The 19,890-nt window shown below is 43.2% G+C and overlaps 2 protein-coding genes across 2 annotated transcripts in view; one reads left to right on the top strand and one right to left on the bottom strand.

Annotated features, from left to right (window-relative positions):
* The window catches only part of CACNA2D3 (calcium voltage-gated channel auxiliary subunit alpha2delta 3), a 794,881-nt gene that overhangs the window by 99,336 nt on the left and 675,655 nt on the right, over positions 1-19,890 (bottom strand). The gene's annotated exons all lie outside the window — the stretch shown is intronic.
* Positions 3,827-19,890, top strand: part of LRTM1 (leucine rich repeats and transmembrane domains 1) — a 32,599-nt gene continuing 16,535 nt past the window's right edge. Inside the window, exon 1 of the mRNA XM_060110318.1 lies at positions 3,827-3,900. Within this exon, the coding sequence (XP_059966301.1) occupies positions 3,827-3,900 (74 nt within the window). The remainder of the gene's footprint in view (positions 3,901-19,890) is intronic.

Below are 19,890 nucleotides of genomic sequence, written 5' to 3'. Positions count from 1 at the left end.
ATGGTTTAGAAGCTGGGAGCGACTCTGGAGGAACTCGGATTTGAACCCAGATCTTCATGACTTCAGAGACATTAAAAAACAAATATCTAAATGAATGAGCTAAAGGGAGCCACCTAAAATTACTCAAAAAGAATATGTATTTAATAAGCCTATCCCTGTAGAAAAGACTAACACTTTGCTTAATATGAGATTGGTAAATCTACATATTTTCTCATACATTTTGCTTTATGTTTTAATTTTTCTTTCCAATTCCTGTGAACTGATCCGTTTCCTGCAGGCCGAAAAGAGTTCCTCAGAGGCTCCTGGCATCTTTCAATGCCTCCAGGCCTTCGTGCTTGCTGCCCCTCTCTGAAGAAAGAAGACAGGAGAGAAGCCTCCTTGGAAACAAGGCAGTGGCCCAGAGGAAACCCGTACCCACCTCAGAGCAAAGAAAACAGCCTTTGTCTCTAAGGAAGCAGAAAACAGAGAAGAAATGGCCCAGGACATGAAGGGCTGCAGGAGCTGGTCCCAATAACAGAAGACACACAGGGCACACACTGTGGGCCAGGCACCCAACTAACATTATCCCACTTAACTTTTCAGCAATCTCAGAGAGAAGATGTTTTTCCCATTTTAAAGATAAGCTGCAGGCGGTCAAGTGACTTAACTAGGGCCACACAACTGCTAGAACTTGATGGAATTGGGATTAGAGACCACAAGCCTGACTCAGGAGCCTGCTGCCCATTTTCCTACATGCTTCTCCATGGGGCTGCATCACCCCCTAGGGGACTGTTTTGGAAGTTTGTAGTTTGATTGTCACAGTAACTGGAAGGTCTACAATTCACAAGACAGACCCCAACAAAGAATGGTTCCATGCCCCTCAGGGCTTCAAGTGCTCTGCCTGGTATTGATGTGCTTGGAAAGCATGATCCATAGCTGGGCCTTGAACTGAATTCTGTTCTACATCTAAATACAAAGTATGTCTTGCACATGAAAATTTCTAAAAATGTAACCTCAGTCCTGTGAAAGAGAGACAAATACACTCTGTTTTGCCTGAAACTTGACTATTTCAGAGAATCCCATCACCAAGGAGGCATGGTTTGTGGCTGAGAGGCCCATACAGCAGCTATTGCATTTACAGAGATTCCATGCAAGCTTCTGGCCTCTTCGTTCTGTCTCTTCTTATAGTTCTGCCCAAACATTTACACACTAAAATATACCTTATCCTCTTATAAACTACTCTGCTTTTATTTCTTGATATTATAGTGGGAGCATTCTATAGATTTTTTTTTTTTGGCAGCATGTAGGGCAACAGGTTATAATTTCTATGCATCTCATTTTGGGATAGTAAAGGGAATATTCCAAATTATTATGAAGACGGATCCTTGGGTAAGAGAGGACTGAAAACTGTCCTGGCTTCAGTTTCTCCTTTGCTAGTGAGTCTGGTGAGCACCCCCTAAGCATATACGCCCCCCACCCCACCCCTGCAAACTCCTTGCTTTTGTCTGTGGCTCCCCTCTCTCGTCTTGCCTTGAAAGCATAGATTTGGCTGGGCCAAACCTCACATGTCGCCATGGCTTCCGCTGTGCTTCCCTTCCCGTTTATTTTGGCCTCCACCAAGGTGCAAGATATTGGTACCTGAGGCTCAGCTCAATGGATGGATTTCCCATCTTGGAGGTGAGCAGTAAAGGAACAGCTCCTTCTTTGCTTCCTTTCTATCCAGGAAGCATTTCCTAGATAAAGAAATGCTTCTCTTGGGGCTGCTCTGCTTGAGTCTGGAGCTGGGCAAGTGGGCTCTGTTGCTGGTACGTTTTCTTTTATCAAGCAGTGGTGTCTCTGAATTCCAGGCAGGCTGTGCAAGGGAACGAAGCCTTGCAAATTGCTTTTTCTTTCACAAAGCATTTTAATTATAACTATTGTCAGCACTTATGTCACTGCCTTGGGAGATGAAGAGGGAAGGAGGGAATACTCTGCAATTTCACAGCATATACCAGTTTTCCCTAGAATGGGGAGGAGGGTTGCAGAGAGTAAAAGAGCAAGGAACAGAGCTCCCAGTAGATTAAAAGGGGCCTTTGTAGTGGCTGCAACTGTACATTAAAATAAATCTCTCCTAGCACTAAAATAACATCTACATTCATTTGGGACAGTGCCACATTCAGCATTTAAGAAATTTGACAAAACACTGCTTGAGCATGTTGAAGTTTGCCAGCTCACAACAGAACAAGAAAGCTACCTCAGCCGCATGGAAATACTTCTCCCGGTTCCCTACTTTCACTTACGACTCCCATTTTCCGGCTACACTTAAAAGAAAAAGACTGCCCTTTTTTCAGGTGCCAACCACTTAACATGGCCCTGAAATGGGCAGCAAATTGCCGCTGGAGGTGGTAAACTTCAAGAGGAATCTTTTTCTTTTCCCCTAAAGGAAAATACTAGAGAGGCTTCATGCGTGATAAAGCCTTTAATAGCTAGAGAAACGTTATTTGAGGTGGCCCTCAGGTAGACTAGACATGAATAATGCCCCATAAAAGCAATTACTTCTACCCAGAGCACAGCACACCAGATGAGTTTGGCGGGGGCCCTTTTTCCAAGAGAACTGCAGGCAAAAGAAGTCTTCTATCTAGGATCTAATAGGATGGATCTGTCTGTGGCAGAGACCATGGTTGCTTCTGTGGAGTGTGTCCCTTCAAAACTCACTGTGAACTTTTCTCACACCCTGACCAAAAACATTGGGAGATTTTTCAGGCTGCTTTCTGCTGCTTTACAGCACAAGGAGGCCTGAAATAAGTAACCCATCCACTTGCTGAGAATGTTGCTAATGGACCCTGATCCCAGCGCAGTCCATTTGGTTGTGGCACAGATGGACAGATTAGCACAAGTTTAGAGCTGGAATGGTGGAGTGGACCATTGAACCCAACCTACTTATTACACAAATGAGTAACTAGAAGTCCAAAGAAGCTAGGAAATTGACTGAGATGATTCAGAGATGGCCCAGACTGATTCTAACTCCAGCTGGGCTGGAATAACATACAGCTGTTGCTTCTGCCAGCTGGGCATATATGTCCCTTTTTGGGGGGAGGGGTTGAAAAGCCCCACTCCCCTTACCCACACCCACACTATTTCCTTTAGGGATATGTCCTGCCTCCAATTTCAGTCCATATGGTTTGCATAGGGTTTGCCCCCCACCCCACAGGCACAGGAATGCATCCTCCCCTCCTCCATCATAGTGATGGCCATCTACCCACGCTTTGCCAGTGAGAGCCAGCTCCAGAACTTTGAACTGGAACTTTCAGGAAAGAGGAGGCTTTTCTCCACCGAGTCTGCCAAGCTGATCAGATGAGTGCTGGAGGCACAGCATGAACAGGGTCTGCTTGAGAACTGGGCTGACACAAAGACAAGTGAAACAAGAAACTAAGAACCCTGGTGACTTCAGCTGAGCCCTGGATCCAACTGTATCTGAAGCCAGATATAGCTTTGGACTTTTTAGTTAAGAAACAATGAACTTCCACTCACCCCAACCAATCAAATAATTAACTTCCTTTAATTTACTGACTTTGCTTAAAGCGACGTCGAGTTTGAGTTTTGTTGCTTGCAATGGATGGCAGCCTGACAAATACAGCTGTAGTCTAGGTCGGTGTTTCCTTCTGATGGGAGGTGGGCAACTTATCTTCATGTACAGAGATTCATCACATAAGCACCTCCTTGCAGACAAATACAATCACTGACATGGAAGGCAGATCTGTGGCACTCATGCTGCCCTTCCTGACTTCATGTCAAGAATAACTAATGAATCCTGGTACTCCTTCCTAGGGAGCCTCACCATCTACCCAATGCAGCTCCCCACGCAACCATGACCATCCTTGAGTGGTGCCAGGTCAGCATGACCATGCTGGGGCTCATAGTAGAACCTTTACAGGAAACATGGTGCCTTTTCCTAGACCAGGTGAACACTCAAAGCCCTTTAACCGCTCTCAGTAACCACACTAGATAATGAAGAGGGCAAACACGTGCATCTACATGAAGGGCCTGGTTGCTAACCTTTCAGGAGTATTCTCATTTCTTGTCATGAGCAATTATCAAGAATCTTACAGTTTTTACTGAGCCAGGGTATGAGTTATACAGTGAGAGAACCACTTAGCTTGTTGGGATCTCAGGAGGTCACCTGGAATGGACCCTAGGCTCACACATACCTAAACTTTCCCAGGTTAAAAGTTTCTTATCTTACCCCATCATCAAGACAACCAAAAAACAGTGGGCATGTTGGTGGGGGGGTGGGGGTGGGATAGTGGTACAAATAGAATGCCATTGTAACTTGAGGTCATAGGAAGTTCCAGGGTATTGGTGGGTGATATTCAAGTTGACACCACCACCTTCTCCTTAGGAGGCCTGTCCTGCACTGAAGAAGAAAAGCTAGGACTGCATTTCCCAGAATCTCCTCCATTTGTGGCTCTGGCTTAGGGTTTGTCAACTAGAGAGTTGTCAACTAGTTTTAGAGGCAGCAAAGAGACAGATGCCATGTGGCTTTGGAGGCAGTTGCAGGCAGATGTGCTGGCAGATGTGAAGTTTGAAGTAGCTCCCATGTGAATTCTTAAGAGCCATCTGCATGGATGCCTCTTGACCCACTTCCTTCCACCCTTCAGTGATCGTAAAAGCTTCTTATTCCCTGTATTCAAGTCCTTTATACTTGGAATACTTAGAGTAGCTTCTGTTCCTAGGACCAAGTCCTGGCTGATAGATTGAGGACCTCCTATTTTCATGAGGTACAGTCAGAGTGAGGACTCCCTTTACATACTGTTAGGTCTCTATCATCTCCACACTGTGAGTAGGGTCCTTCCCCAGGGCACCAGGCAATCTGGGGGGATATCTAGCAGTCAGGATGCTGTGGATCCATGCTGCTATACCACAGACACAATATTCTCCTGCAGGTTTTCGGGCAAAAATGCCCCAGTGACTCCTGCAAAGCCCTACCCTTCATGGGTAGCCCAGCCTGACTCTGCAACTCCTTTCCTTTCTCCCTGTCCAGCAAGCCCCAGCTACAGCATTTTGTGCTTCTTGTTTTGTGTCTCTTAGGTTTGCCTTAGTACTGCTTGAAAGATTACTCTACCCTCTTCCTGTTCCTTTAGTCCACTGAAAGAGTCAAGAGGCAGCACATACTAACCCTGAGGTGGGCTCAGGGGTAGAATCCAGCGGCGTTTAACCTCCCTCTGCTTGGTTGTAAAAGCTGGGATGATAAAGTCAGATAGAGCACAGCGTCTGGTGCATATTGAGAATGCAAGAATTGTTAGCTTTGGTCTGATAATAACCCCTAGAATGGAAGATCACTTTCCTTATGGGGCTCCAGAAAGGATTAAAGGCGACCCTTCTGCCAGCAATTTACTGTCCCCTCCCCAGCAACAGGTTCTCAGATCCACAAAGTCCCCTTGGAACTATCTCACTATCCCGCCTCCCCCTCTCACCAATTGATCCTATAACAAAACACTGAAATCCTCCTTGAATTGTCACTGCTTAGAGCAGGCAAGAGCAAAGAGCTGCTGATTCCCTGCCTAAGGCTCTCCAGATAACTCTAATCATCTTAAATGCACTACTGTCACAGGCAGATTAATTTTTCACAATGCTTAACTATTTTTATCCACAGAGTATTACAATTACAGCTGAAGATCATTCACCCTAGAGCTCTGTTCCTTCAGAGCAATCTCAGTTGGGGACTAAACAGTCTCAGGGATTCTTTTTAATAAACCGCATCTGCTTCCAAAGCTGCCTTTCTTACCTTTTATCTGTTCCTTTGTTTCAACTGTTTAAGAAAGGATTGGATTCTTTGCATTCATTGGAGAAGAGAGCAAAGCAAGGTGTTTTTCCAATGTTGGGCAAAACCCTTGTTTCTCCTAGGTTTGGAGCCAGTTTCCCTGAAGTCACATAGCTGCTGTCATTATTTTTTGGTATTCTGGAGCAAGGCATTAGTGCATGTAAACCTGCTTTTCTTCTTTGTTAAATTACACTTTTAATTTTTCTTATCCACTGGAATGGTTATATTCATCTTCTTTCCTGCTGTTAATGGTTCTTCACATTGCTTCTATCCCTCACACTGCTTCTGTCCCTCACATTGCTTCTACTTCCTTCCCCTTCTGTACCTTTTTTCATTCAATAGTGAGTCTTAGAGTTGCTAGCATATTCCCATTCCCCAAATTGGCTGGGTTCCCATCGATTCACCCAAAAGTAAAGCCCATTGGTGGGGAAATTTTCAATCAGCATTTTGGTGCCTCACTGCTAAATAAGAACTTAGGCCACACATATTTGTGGGGAGCCTTTAACACGAAAAAGAAAGACAGAAACTAGCAGAAAAAAAATGAGTTCAAGTTAATAGCACAAACAGCAGGAAAACAACCCGACAACTTTAGACAATATATTCCAAGAGATCAAAGATGATATTGTGTCCTTGGAACAAGAAAAGGCTGCTGTAAAAAAGAACTCTTGGAAATTTAAAAGAAAGGTGTCAAAATAAACAGGTTTAAGAGCAAAAAAAAAGTTGGAAAAAGAAAATCTCTCAGAAAAATAAATAAAACAAACAGACTTGGAAAAATAACATAAGAGGACTTCCTAGAACTGAAGAATATTCATTTCTAAATCATAAGAGCTTGCAAAATGCCCAGCACAATGAGTGAGGGGGACCCACAGCATCACGGTATTTCAGGACACTAGAGACCCAGAGTACATTCTGAAAGCTTCTGGGATGGAGGTTGGGCAAACTCGGTCATATCAAAGGAATGAGAATGGCATCAGACTTCTTAACAATAACACTGGAAGTCAAAAGAAAATGGAGGAATGCCTTCACAATTCTGAGGGAAAATGATCTCCAGTGCAGAATCTTATACCCAGCCACATGATAATTATGTATAGGAGCAGAATTAGGGTGTTTTTAACGCGATAAGGGCTGAAAACATTTTCTCTTCCTTTCTAAGAAAACTACTGGAGAATGTGAGCAAAATGAGTAATTAAGTCAGAAAAAAAGGAAGACATGGCTCTAGGATAAAGAGGGTTACGGCAGAGGAAAATGGTGAAGGGAAAACTTAGGAACCTAGCTGCCCAGCAGGACTGGGGAGCAACTATCCAGACTGGAACAGGATGGCAGCAGGTGCAGGGAGCAAGGTCTCTCCAAAGAATGATGAAATAACAGAAAACTGAATATCTAGGAAATAGTCATAATAGGCATTTGAGATATCTGATGAAACACGTGGGGGAAAAATAGGGATGGGTTGAGGAAAACTAAGCAAATAAAAAGGCACACAGATTTTTCAGTCCAGGGAAAAATATCATAAAAAAGAAAACACACAATAGCATATAATTTAACACAGTAGGGAATATACATACATGGGCCTAATAATATAATCACTATCTAATTAATCAGAAACTATGAGATAGGTATGCAGCTGTGTTGGTGGAATAATGAGAAGGTAAGAAGAGCTGGTGTAAGAAATCCAAAGTACCGGGTATTAAAGGAAGTAAATGAGTAATCTCTGATATTAAATAAAACCCAGTAATTTCAATTTGCTAGTGAGAAATAGAGCTGCTAAGAGGTGGAAGCTGTTGCCTCTAGGAAGTGGGACTTGGGGTTGGGAGTGGAGGGGGAGTGGTGGGTCAAGGGCCTGCTTTTTCTCTTTGTAAGCTTCTTTTTAGTACTATTTAATTTTTAAAAACTGTGTTCATACATTACTTTGCTATAAACCCAAGTTAATTATAAATAAAAGTGAAACGTTAAGGGGAGTAAATAATCAGCAGATTCAAGCTCCTGGCACAATTCTCAGGCCTGACCTACTTTTCTCATTGTTTATTCCTCTCTGTGCCCAAATAAGAAGAGGTGTGCACATCTGGAAGGCAAAACCGCTCTGGGAGGTGGATGGGAGAACATAGGGAGAAGTCAGTCTCTGCTCCTTGGGTCAGGGTCTGAACCTCTGAGCTTTTTCTGACTCTGCTTGGCACATCTCTGTCCAAAAAGTAAATCTCAGACATGCCAGAACCCCTGCCCCACACATCCAGGGACTACACTGGTGTGAGATGTATGGACACACCTGTTTGGGGATGCATTCGCATGTCACTGCCCTATCAGAGAGCCTTTCTACAGATGCTCTAGGATGCGAAGCTAAGGTGCAAATGATTGCCGGGCTCTTGCTAATAGTCACATGGTAAACCCCATTTGAAGTTTGTACATGACCAAGGACATAGTTTTTCGAAAAGGAAACTGATCCCACCAATACCACCCGTGACTGTCTCTGGGCGGAACAACTGCCAAATAAATCAAGTAAGTTTGCTGAAAGACAGCTGTCTTTGCTATGGTACCAGACTGAAGTTTATCCCATGGTGAGCAGTTTCCATTTTTACTACAGCCTAGACAGGTGCAAACTGAGCCGTGGAACTGTGTGGTGGGGAGGCCAGCGCATGTCCTTGAAGTCTCTGCCCAGAGTCCCAGGGACACGCACCCCAATCCTCGGCATGGGCCCTTTCCCCTAGAGGTCAAAGCCATTCATTTGAGGCTGAATCGTTAAAATTCAGTTAGAATAGATCTTCCACCAAGATCCCATTAGTGGGAAGAAATTATTACCTTAATAAAACCTAATCTCGTAACGTCCCACAAGTGGTTAAATATTATGGGTTATCTTCTTTTATCAAAAAAGACAATGAAAACAATATGGAGTGTTGTGTGGGGAGCAATGATACATATTAAAAAATCCAAATGTCATCAAGACTTTATTTACTGCTCCCCCGCATCATTCCAGCATTAAAAAAAGAGGAACAATGAATGAAGGGGGAGAAATGCGACAGACAAAACCAAAGTCTTGGGCCTCCCTGGTGGCGCAAGTGGTTGAGAGTCCGCCTGCCGATGCAGGGGATACGGGTTCGTGCCCCGGTCTGGGAGGATCCCATATGCCGCGGAGCGGCTGGGCCCGTGAGCCATGGCCGCTGAGCCTGCGCGTCCGGAGCCTGCGCGTCCGGAGCCTGTGCTCCGCAACAGGGGAGGCCACAACAGTGAGAGGCCCGCATACCGCAAAAAAAACAAACAAACAAAAAAAAAACCCAAAGTCTTAACGGTCCATCCCTGCGCCAATAAGTAGTTTGAAAATAACGTCCTTCAGGATCCATATGTTTTCTGCATGTGTAAGAACACTCTTGCACAGGGGGCTTACTTCATAACTGAGATTCTTTTTCATTTAATTCAGTCATATTAGATTATGGGGCTGATTATGATCATATCCACAAATCAGTATTTTAACAGAGTTTCCATGGAAACACTATATGCCCCTGTTTTTTAACTTTTTGGACAAGGCTTTGCCTGTTTAACAACTTGAACAAGTTTGACGAGGACAACATGTTTTGTTTAAGTTACATTAACTGGGGCCAATATTTCCTAATTGCATTACCAGGAGAAACATTCATGGCATTACTCTTACCATGAGAAAACCTCCCCTAGTCTCAGCGTTCGATTTGCTTTAATCACTGGAGAACAGGAAACATACCAGGATTGCCTTGTCTTATCAAGTTTTAAATGTGTTAACTGGTTTTAAATCTATGAAATAATCTCCCTTATTAAATGACAAAGTTAGTCTTGTTAAAAGGATCGGCATTTATGGCTATACCCATCGATTTTTCAAAATGCAAACATACAGATACCTTTAGCTCCCTGCTAGAGAGCTGATCTCATTGTGCATAAATGCATACCCTTTTTTGCATGTGGTTTCAAAAAAATTCCATCTCCCCCCCCAAAATGGTGAAAAAATAATAATATCAAATACAGAATAAATGTAAAGGTGATGTCCAGGAAACAAGAACTTTTCATAAAACAACCTTTTTTTTTTTTTTTTTTTTGCCTTTTTAGGTATTCACACCTACACAACAAGAGACGTTTACTTCCACCAGTACACAATTTGGGTGTAGCCTGTAGCAAAGCTTTTGAAAATGCTGCACTATATAAAGATACAGGGGAAGGGGGCTTTAAGGACTAAAGTCAGAGTTCACCCTGACAGCATATAAAACATATGGCCCGAAGCTCTGTGAGATATCTGCATGTGAAATGTTGGTGGAGCTTAATAAAATATCAGCGAGGAATAGTTTAATTTTATAGCAATAGGCACCGAAGCAGTAATCTGAGTGGGGCAAGCTGTATTTTAATACATCAAAGTACACTATACTACAGGGAAGTCGAATATATTTTTAAAAGACAAATGTTCCCTATTCAGAATTACTTGACTCAAAAACTTTCCTTTGTGAAGGAGGATAAGTAGAAAAGAGTCAAAGTCTCCCAAGAGCTACCTGTCCTACTTTTTAAACTATGGACATATCTCAAAAGTTAGCTGATCTGTTTCCAGGCCGACACCTTTTATTCAGGGCGTGGAGTTGCAGATCAAGGCTATAAACCAACGTGGCAAGTGTGTGGTTCTTTCTTGACCCTGGAAGGCCAGCTGTCCAGTGGGATGGCGGTCAGGTCACCTCCATCCTCTCCATCTTCTTCCTTTTTTAGAGCTGCTTATCTGCTCAGATCTGAGTCCCAGTATCCTCTCCTCTGCATTATGACCGAGAATCCCTCAGTGAGAAGGCAGTGGCCATGACACTTCTACTTTCTCCCATGCCATGCTCCTCTGTCTTGAGTCTGGATGTTTTAAAGCCAGCGTGACCAAGGGGCTCTGTTCATGTGGCTGTCCAAACAACAGCCTGGCAGAGGGGCAGGAGGAAGCCCACGAAATGTCATGCTTTTCCTGCTACCAGTCTAGAGATCAAAGGGAGTTCTCCCCTAGCTGCCCAGCGATGAAGAGAGGGTGGGCCTGTGGGGGCAGCTTCTGAACAGGGGAGCAGCCATGACAAATACGTCCGAGATCTGACTGATAGTGCCATTCTGGGGATGGACCAGATTAATGCTAGCTCCATGCACAAAGTGCCCTGCTTTCTTCACCTCTGGCCCCAGGATGCTTTCCCAGAACAGACAGGCGGCAAGCTGTCCTCTTCTCTTGGTGGCCCTTGGCCCCGAGAAGCAATGGGCAATGGAGATCTACAAAGGCAGAGGTCTTGCTGGGTAAGGGTGAGCGGATTATTCTACCAAGTTCGTTGTGTCTGAGCTAAGTCTCTTTTAGGGCCCTTCCTTTGCTGACGAAGGGTAAGGGGCTGGGAAGAATAAGATGCAATAAAAGAACACAGGAGTTAAAAGGCTTTGAAATCAGGCAATGCAGGCTCAAGTCCCCACTCTACTACTCACAAACTGATCTCTGGCAAGTGACACCCTCACTAAGATTCAGGTTTTTCTTCAGTAAGATGTAGAAAATAATAGTTCCACTCTTGGAATGGAGGAGGAACTCATGATGGTCTCCAGGTAAAGCACCATGTGCCAGAGACTTTCTGAGTCTTCTATGAGTTTTAGATGTTTCAATTCAGCCCTGAGAATTTAGGGACTTACTGTGTCAGTCAGAGCAATTGAACTTCAAGACAGAGGAGGAACTAAACAAAGAATAAGCTGCTAATAATAGCACTCTGCCGCCTCTAATGTGATGGAAGAGTAGAGAAAAAAAACGGGAAATTAGATTCAGTTTCCTCTTGGTCCCAGTGTGTGGTCCAACCTTTGTTACCCTTTCAGATGGACTTCTTCTGGACCAGGTACTTCATTTTCTTAAGCCAGTGGACCTGCTCTGCTGGGGAAGTTTCAGCAAGATAACCCACATGAGCTCACTGCTGACCTGCCACTCCCAGCAGACACCTGGCAATCAAAAGGAGCTCTACCTGGGGATCACCCACATGCCCAAATTGAGAAACACAAAATGCCCGTGCCATCCCCTGACTTAATCATATTTCTAGTGCATGCCAGGGGTTTCCTGTGCAAATGCACAGACTACAAACCTAACTTCTGTTTGAGTGTGTCCTAATAATTTGTCTGTCATTTTTCAAGTCCATTTTAAAAAATAAAGAGCTTATTTTTATCACTGTAGAAAAATTACCATGTTCACAAGGACAAGGAGAAAATACCAAGTTTACATCAAGATGTAGAAGCTGGAGGGGTAGGTGGGCTCAGTCAGTAGCTTCCTAGGGCGTGATTCAAATTCTCCCCTCAGCAAACTGGCCCTTGGCTTTGTATTCCAGACTTATCAGTCACTTCTGAGAATGGCAAGGATCTGCTTCAGGAACAGCAACTAGGATTATGTTAGCAGGATGCCACCAGTTGTCTGTCTCGACTACTGGGCTGGAAAGGATTCTAAGGCCATGCTGGGCTCCATGGGGTTGCTGGGTGGGACCACCTGGGCCCAAAAATGTTACCTCAAGCACTTATTTGCCACCCCTGGACTGCTAGATATCACATCCACATTTACATGCACAGGATTACTCAGGAGGGAAAGTTCTGTTCCATCAAAGTAGCCTCAGTGCCCCAGGAGGGCCGACTCCTCCTTAACTCCCTGTGTGGGGAGGCTGACAGCTCCATTCTGCAGCCCCTCAGGCATGCGTGGAATGGATTCGCCCACAGCCACAATCTATAAGGAAAAGCTCAGGGTTTGACATATGTGTACTGAGATTTCATAATGCTTGCAAAGTTGCAATCCTCTCTACCTCTCCCAAGAAGCATATGAAGGACAGCAAGATGCATCTCTTTAGTTACGGTGAGATGGTGGAGTTGACAAAGGCCACTGCCTGTGAAGTGACAGCACCTCCCAACATACAGTACAGGACTCAGTGCAGGACTCTAACCCCGACCCCCACACCAGAAAGCAGCATTCTTGCAGGGTGTGTGTGTGTGTGTGTGTGTGGTGGGGAGAGGGAGAGAGAGCGTTTCAAAATCAATAACACAGTTATAGTGGAAGATGGGGGCATGGGGCTCCACAACAAGCTTCTTCACCTCTTCTCCAGGATCTGCCTGCCTGAGCTCTCCCCTCACCCTCTGTGCTGTAGTCACACTGACCTCCCAGTAGCTCTAGGGCTCTGTGCCATCTCTCTGGCCTGTCAACCTTACACATGCCATGTCTTCACCTGGAATGACTTTACCTCATCATCGCTTCTCTTTTCTGCATTGAAGTCTAGCCCATCCTTCAGATTTCAGCTGGTTAAAACATCCATAGGGATGGCTGCCCAAACCTCCCAAGTCAGATTCCCTGACTATATTCTCTTACAACACCATGTACCTCCTCTTCCTAGCACTTTTCATGGCTGTAGTTTTTCATATATTTGAAAATATGTATGTCTCCTTGTGAGACTGTAGGGGCCATTTGGACTGTAGGTCCATCTATTTTGCTGTCTTATTTTCATGCCCATAATATCCTCAAACACAGAGATTAACAGGTCAGGAACACTCAATAGATGCCTCCTTAATAAAGAAATAATACACAATGAAATTTATAGCAGACTTTCAGAGAAGATGAGATGAGATAGGGGTCACAATGAGAGTCCCTCTAACATACCCTATTTTTATATAAGGGTGTTTTCACTTTCAGGAACATTTAAAGTGTCAAAAAATAAAGAAACTCCAATCTCTAAGAAGTAAACACCTACATTGCTCATTCTTAGTAATGTCCCAGTAGATTTACCCATCTTAGCTCTTCATCACACACAGCAGCAGCACGCAGCTGTATTTCCAAATGCCTTCATGGTAGGAGCAGCTCAGGGCCACGGATAGAAACTTATAAACATCAGCTATAGCAGTGGAGAGCAGTACACTGAGTTTATTTTCTCCTCGGCCCTAATTAGAATCACAAATGAAATGTTGACAACACATGGAGGAGCCTGCTTGTTGAACACAAATGTTTCCACTCCTATCAACCTCGAAACTCTGATAGTCATGCTTCATCATGAAAGCTAAACAGCCCTGGGGAGATGACTACATGTTTTCTCTAATTACACAAGGATGGGGAAAAGGGCCTCCTACCAAGGACGGACTAACTAGAGGAAAGATTGGTAGGTAAACCTTAAAAAAAATAACAGCATGTGCACATAGTAGGTGACCCAATATGGGCTTCCTGGATGACATGAAAGGATGAGACCATTACTGTTGCACTGGAATGGGAAGCTGACTGTTATAAACCTGGATGAAAGCTGCATCAAAGTCAATGCAGGTCCTTTATCTTGTTAACAAAAGTCCCACACGAAGGTTGCAGTCGCACAACACCAACAACTAACTTTCTTTTGTTTGTGGAACTATTTTGATGACAAGCAGAGATATGTAGAGCACAAATTCACTCAGACTGCAAATGATTCCAGGCAAATACACATACACATACATGCATGCTTTATAATCCTAAAAGATGGTGAACTCTGTCACACAGGCAAAATGCTCCTTTGCATTTAATTTGCTTGTTTTTGTTCCAAACAGATTAGTGCAAGTAGATACAGCCTAAGTGCCTAGTTGATACATGTCATACAGACACATTAATAGAGAATGTATTGTTAGGTGCAAAGGCATTTTTTGTTAAGATTTTTACATTAAAATATTATTTAACCCTCCTTGCAAATCTGCCAGTTGGGTTCCTTTGTACAGACGATGAATTTGAAGACCAGAGAAATTAAATAACTCATTCAAGGTCATGGAGCCAGTTAATGTTGGAGACAGCATTTGAATCTAGATGGTTTCACTCCAGATTCCATGCTTTTAACAGGGATAGTGTTCTAAAATGAAACAATGGGGCAGATGAAGCCTGGAATAATGAAAAGGATTCCTGAAGTTTAGAATCTATAATTGGTGAGTTACAATGTAAATCCTGCCTGAGACAACTGTGTTTTCCAGAAATTTTCAAGCTACATGTAGCAAAGAGCCAATGTAGAGAAAACTTTAAAGAGAAAATGGCACAACACAGATTCATTATTTCATCACAATATACATACACTGCTATAACTTGAAAATATGAAAAACACATTGTCATCTATTTCAAAAACTGGACTTTTATCATGTTATAATAAAAGTACAAAAGCAAATAAAAAATTACCAAGAAGAGCTGCACAAAACACTCATTTTATGTGTAACATAAGTAAACAATCAAACATGAACATGAATTTGATTCCAATTTATATTCTTGGGGCAAGGACAAAAGTAGCCAATCAAAAGATCTAAGTAAAACAATGTGTCAGTGTGAGGCCTTGGCCAGGCTTCCTAAGCTGCCATATTTCTTGATCCTTTTGTTTCTTTCATTAGCTTTATATCAACCAGCATCTGCCTGTGTTTATTCCACCAGCTGTATGAGCTCACTAATTACCTTTAATCATACTTATCTGAAATGCATCTTTATCTTCACATACATCCAGTATGCAGGCAAACCAAGTGCTGGGAGGCTGAGGCTGGGAAGACATTGGAATGGGAAGTCTACTTCCTCTAACCTTGACATAGTGGATGGACCAAAAAAGAAAAAGCATCTAGGTCTGCCTCCACTACCAGCAAAGGACTTCCGAGACTTGGTTCTCAGAGAGTTGGACAGTGTCGGTGTCCAAGCAAGTCATGTACAGTTTTCACATGGGTTAACAGGTGCAAGGTGATGAGATGATCAGCATTGACTGATAAAATAAGTACGAATTGCTAAACAGCACCCTCCAAACTGGTAAGTTCTTTGAAGGCCAAGAGCCAGCGCACTATGTCTTTCCTAGTTCCCATGGCCCCTAGCTCAGACCTGGGCTTACTAGACAAGTGGATGCTAAGAAGTAGTCTCATGCATTCTGGCCACTGTCTTCCTTAGCTTTAGGGAGCTTGGAGGCACACATTTCATATCCACTATTCCACTCATTTTATCAAACATCTCAAGGCCAGATAAAAGGAATTTAAACTCTATGGATAGTCATATGAAGTAAACTGAATGACCCTATTTAGTCCTTGAACCTGAATTTTTACCTTATCCAAAAGGCAAGAAAGAATGAGGAGGTACACATATCCTTCCTACCTTCTTACTAGAGAAATCATATGGCAGCCTTGATTTTCGACCAAATGGCTCAAAAGGAACCGTGTTTTTATCTTCTGAGTTAGTTAGAACTTCCAGATAATAAAATTTGTAGCTTACCATAAAAAAGAATGGATTGTATTTTTAAAAAAGATCTTAAGCCATAAAATACATAAAACTATAGGTTCCCTGAATATTTTACCTAATATGGATGCTCACAATCCATGTGTTTGCAATAAATACACTGGAGACTTTGAGCAAGTTGCTTAACTTTTCTGTGCTTTAGTTTTGTCATTCATTCATTCAACATTAATTTAATGTGCATACTACATGGTATTGTAGAAACTATGGGAAGAAATCAAAGAAACCATCTTAAGCTTATAGCCTAGTGAGTTATTGTCAACTTTAAGTGATATAATGCAAATAAAATGTGGAGGCAGAGATTGCTAATGCTCTCCAACACCTGTGACTCCTCTTCTTCCAAAACACACGGCTAGACTACATTTCCCAGCCTCCCTTGCTGTTAGATATGATCATGTGATTTTATTCTGGCCAGTGGAATGTAAGTGCACTGATAAGTACCATTTCCAGGCCTGGCCAATGCCGGGTCCTCATCTTCTTCCACCATCAGTCAGCTAATGGTGAGAACTCTGAGAACTAAGAGGAAGGCACAGTTGCAAGATGGAAGGAGCCTGAATCCCTGAACGACTGTACCGGAGCCTGGCCCCTGTCAACCTGAGCTAGACTGTGATAAGAACAATAAATAAGTTGTTGTGTGGAGCCACTGAGATCTGGAAGTTTATTTGTTACAGCAGTTACATTACATTAAGGATTTATAATTTACCTAATATAAATCCCTAGCAATATCTGGCCCACTGTAAGCACTGAACAAATGATATGATAGCCATTTAAAATATATATTTCTAGTTCTCTTGCTATATGTTTCATAAGACAAAAAAGAAAAAGAAAAAAGAAATAAGGAAGAAGGGAAGGAAGGAAGGAAGGAGAAAATAATACTGAGGTCTTTTAAAAAGCTCTGTAAAAATTTTATACCTACGTGCCATTTGGTCATCCACAACCCTAGGGAAATATTTTCCAAGTGCCAAATCTCTCTTCATAATTAAATGAAATTTCTGCATGGATCTGTGGTACCAAGGGCCTCTTCCAGGCTATCCTGGGCTGCAGCTGTCACTCGGCCTGGCTGCCTACCCCACATCAGATCACCACAGCACCTGCTTTGGATGGGGCCCACTGATGGGGATGGGGGAGCACTTTGCCAAGATTTCACCAAAGCAGACATTAAAACTGGGAGAAGTGCTCCTATGAGTTATAAGGTCAGGTCACATGTGGAGATCATTTGGCAAAGAAAGACAGATGTCACTTTTGGGGCTAATCTTCCTAGAGTGAGAGGAGCTGAACTCTAAGGATGTTATTTACACATATAACACAGTTAGTCACTAGAGGATAAGCCATCTCAAATATTCCAGTAAACAAAATGCAGCTCGTCTTGCTATTTAACAAAAGTCAGCTCATTTCCTTTGTATTTTTAAAATTACAGATGTAATATGTGTTTGTTGTAGCAAGTTGAATATGCAGAGGTATAAACAGAAAAAAGTTAATTTTCCTCTCTTTCTTCTTAAATTACTGCTGTCCTCTAGATAAGCAATATTATCAATTTAGTGTCTATCCTTCCCTACTTACTCCATCTTCAGACAAACCAATGCACATTTTTAGAGTTAATCCTTCCACCTTTGGTTTTTTTGTTTGTTTGTTTCAACATAAATGGGACTATACAATGTGCATTCCTATTCAGATTGCTTTATTTAACCTAACAATTTATTATGAATATCCTCCCAGGTGGATATATTTAGCTCTAACTTATTCTTTTAAAATAGCTGTATAATATCACCTGGGAGAAAGAGCTATTACATATTTGCTGGATTTTAAGACACCATCCATTTTAAATGTTAATAATCGTTGATTTTTTTTTAGAGGGAGGTGAAATAGACCAATTTATGTGAGGAAATTTTCTAACTTAAAATTAGCAAAAGAATATAGGGAAACATTCTGACTTAAAATGGGCAAAAGCACATAGGAAATATATTTATATAAAAATATACAGAAACTAGGGAATTCTTGAAATTGCAGTGTAACGGTAGCCACCATATTCCTTTGAGGGTGTGTCTGAAGCAAGGTCTGTGTAGGGAACTGGGCTCTTGACTAAATCTTGGTACAGGAGCCCCTCACGGGAGTCACTTGACCTCACCTGACGTGTGATGTCAATCCTGGGTGATTCTTTTGCATGCACAGTTGTCTTGCCACTTCTTGGCTCTGGCTCACCAAGGGAGGGAGGGACAGAAGGCAGGCGCTGCAGGTAATTAGCATATGCAGATCACACAGCCTCCCTTTGTTCTCTGGGCTGAGGTCAGATGGAATAAATCAATCAGCCCCTGCATCTAAAGTCTTTCTAGGTCCAGGAGCCTTCCACTCCAAGTGTGCACTGCCCATTGTGAATCACCATTAGAGTCAACTGAACCAAAGAGCCCCTTTGGGCAGTAGGCCACTGCTCCCAGGAGCCCAGCAGTGGTGGGGGCTTTCTGCGTATTCCCAGGGTGCTCACAGATTATCTGGGAGCTGTCAGTCAAGACAGTTTGAGGGCTGAGAAGACGTACTGCTTACAGGAGATGCCACTTCTGATTATCTGCTCTACCAGACCTGTACCATGCACTTAACATGTATCCCTTGATCCTCCCTGCCTCCTGTGAGGTAGGCATTCCACAGATGAGGAAGCTGAGGCTCAGAGAAAGAGAACGGTTTGCCCAAGACCACACAACCTCAGAGTATAAGCACCACGAAAGTGCGCTTCCTCCTTCAGCCACACGGCCTGGCTTTAACTACAGGTATCCTCGACTGCCTGCAGTTTTCCTTTAGATGCCCTGGCCTCCTACGCCCAGCTACACTGTCAACAGATACACCTTTTTCAGGCCTCTGAGTCCAGGACCCTAGCTGGGCCCTGCAGGACACGGCTAAATAGCTCTGCTGTAACCCAAAGAGACACTCAAATTTTTTGTCCAAGCTCCCCTAAAGTCTATAAGTACAAAGCCTTTCAAGCCCACTCAAGCATTCTGACCAGAATGACAAGGTTTTAGACATAAGAGGGGCCTAAAGATCATCCTCTCAAGCCCTCTCATTTTACAGATAAGAAGGAGACAGGGTGGTGGATATGTCCAGTGGGGCGGTGGCAGTTAGGGTGGTGGATATGCCCAGTGGGGCGGTGGCAGTTGGGGTGGGTGACAGCTGGCCGTGGTGGAGCAGTGAGAGTAGTGGCTAGACAGCAGGATAGAGCAGGGTTTGCAAACTATGGCCTGTGGGCCAATCTAGTCCTCTACCTGTTTTGTCTTTGTAAATAAAGTTTTACTGGGGCTCAGGCACACAATTTGTTTACAGATTGTCTGTGGTTGGCTGCGTGTTATAACATCAGAGTTGAGTAGTTGCAACAGACATCGCATGGCCCTCAACATCTAAAATATTTACTACCTGGCTCTTTACATAAAAAAGTTTGCTGGCCCCTGGGAAACACAGAGGCATGCAGGTTGGTATGTTACTGGAAGCTTTCCAGTTCTTAGAATGAGTGTTAGATTCACAGATGTTTGTCATATTATGACCCATTGATGACTGAATGCTACATACAAGCCATTGATGGTCATGTATCACACATGAATAATTATTGTTAAATCCTGTGCTCCTGAAAGTAGACAGATAGGAAAAGGGGAGGGAAGGAAGGGACGAAGAAAGGAACCATTTAGCCCTTATTAAGATTTAAATGGCTCTTTGTTGTCTACACCTGACTTTTCCCCACTGTATTATCCGACGCTCAAAGAATGTTGGAGAGAAGGACAAAGGACGACAGGCTGAGTGAAGAAGATTTTTCAGGAAGGAGGCAGGATGAGTGTCCTGGGTTCTGTGAGGCTGGATGGGGCTTGTCCAAAGGAGGAAAGGGATCCCAAAGAGCAGGCCATTAAGGATAGTCACAATCCAA

This window comes from Mesoplodon densirostris, chromosome 10 (assembly GCF_025265405.1).
Source record: "Mesoplodon densirostris isolate mMesDen1 chromosome 10, mMesDen1 primary haplotype, whole genome shotgun sequence".
Lineage (NCBI taxonomy): Eukaryota > Metazoa > Chordata > Mammalia > Artiodactyla > Ziphiidae > Mesoplodon > Mesoplodon densirostris.
The sequence above is the reverse complement of the archived record's forward strand: the minus strand, read 5'-3'. Positions and strand labels throughout refer to the sequence as shown.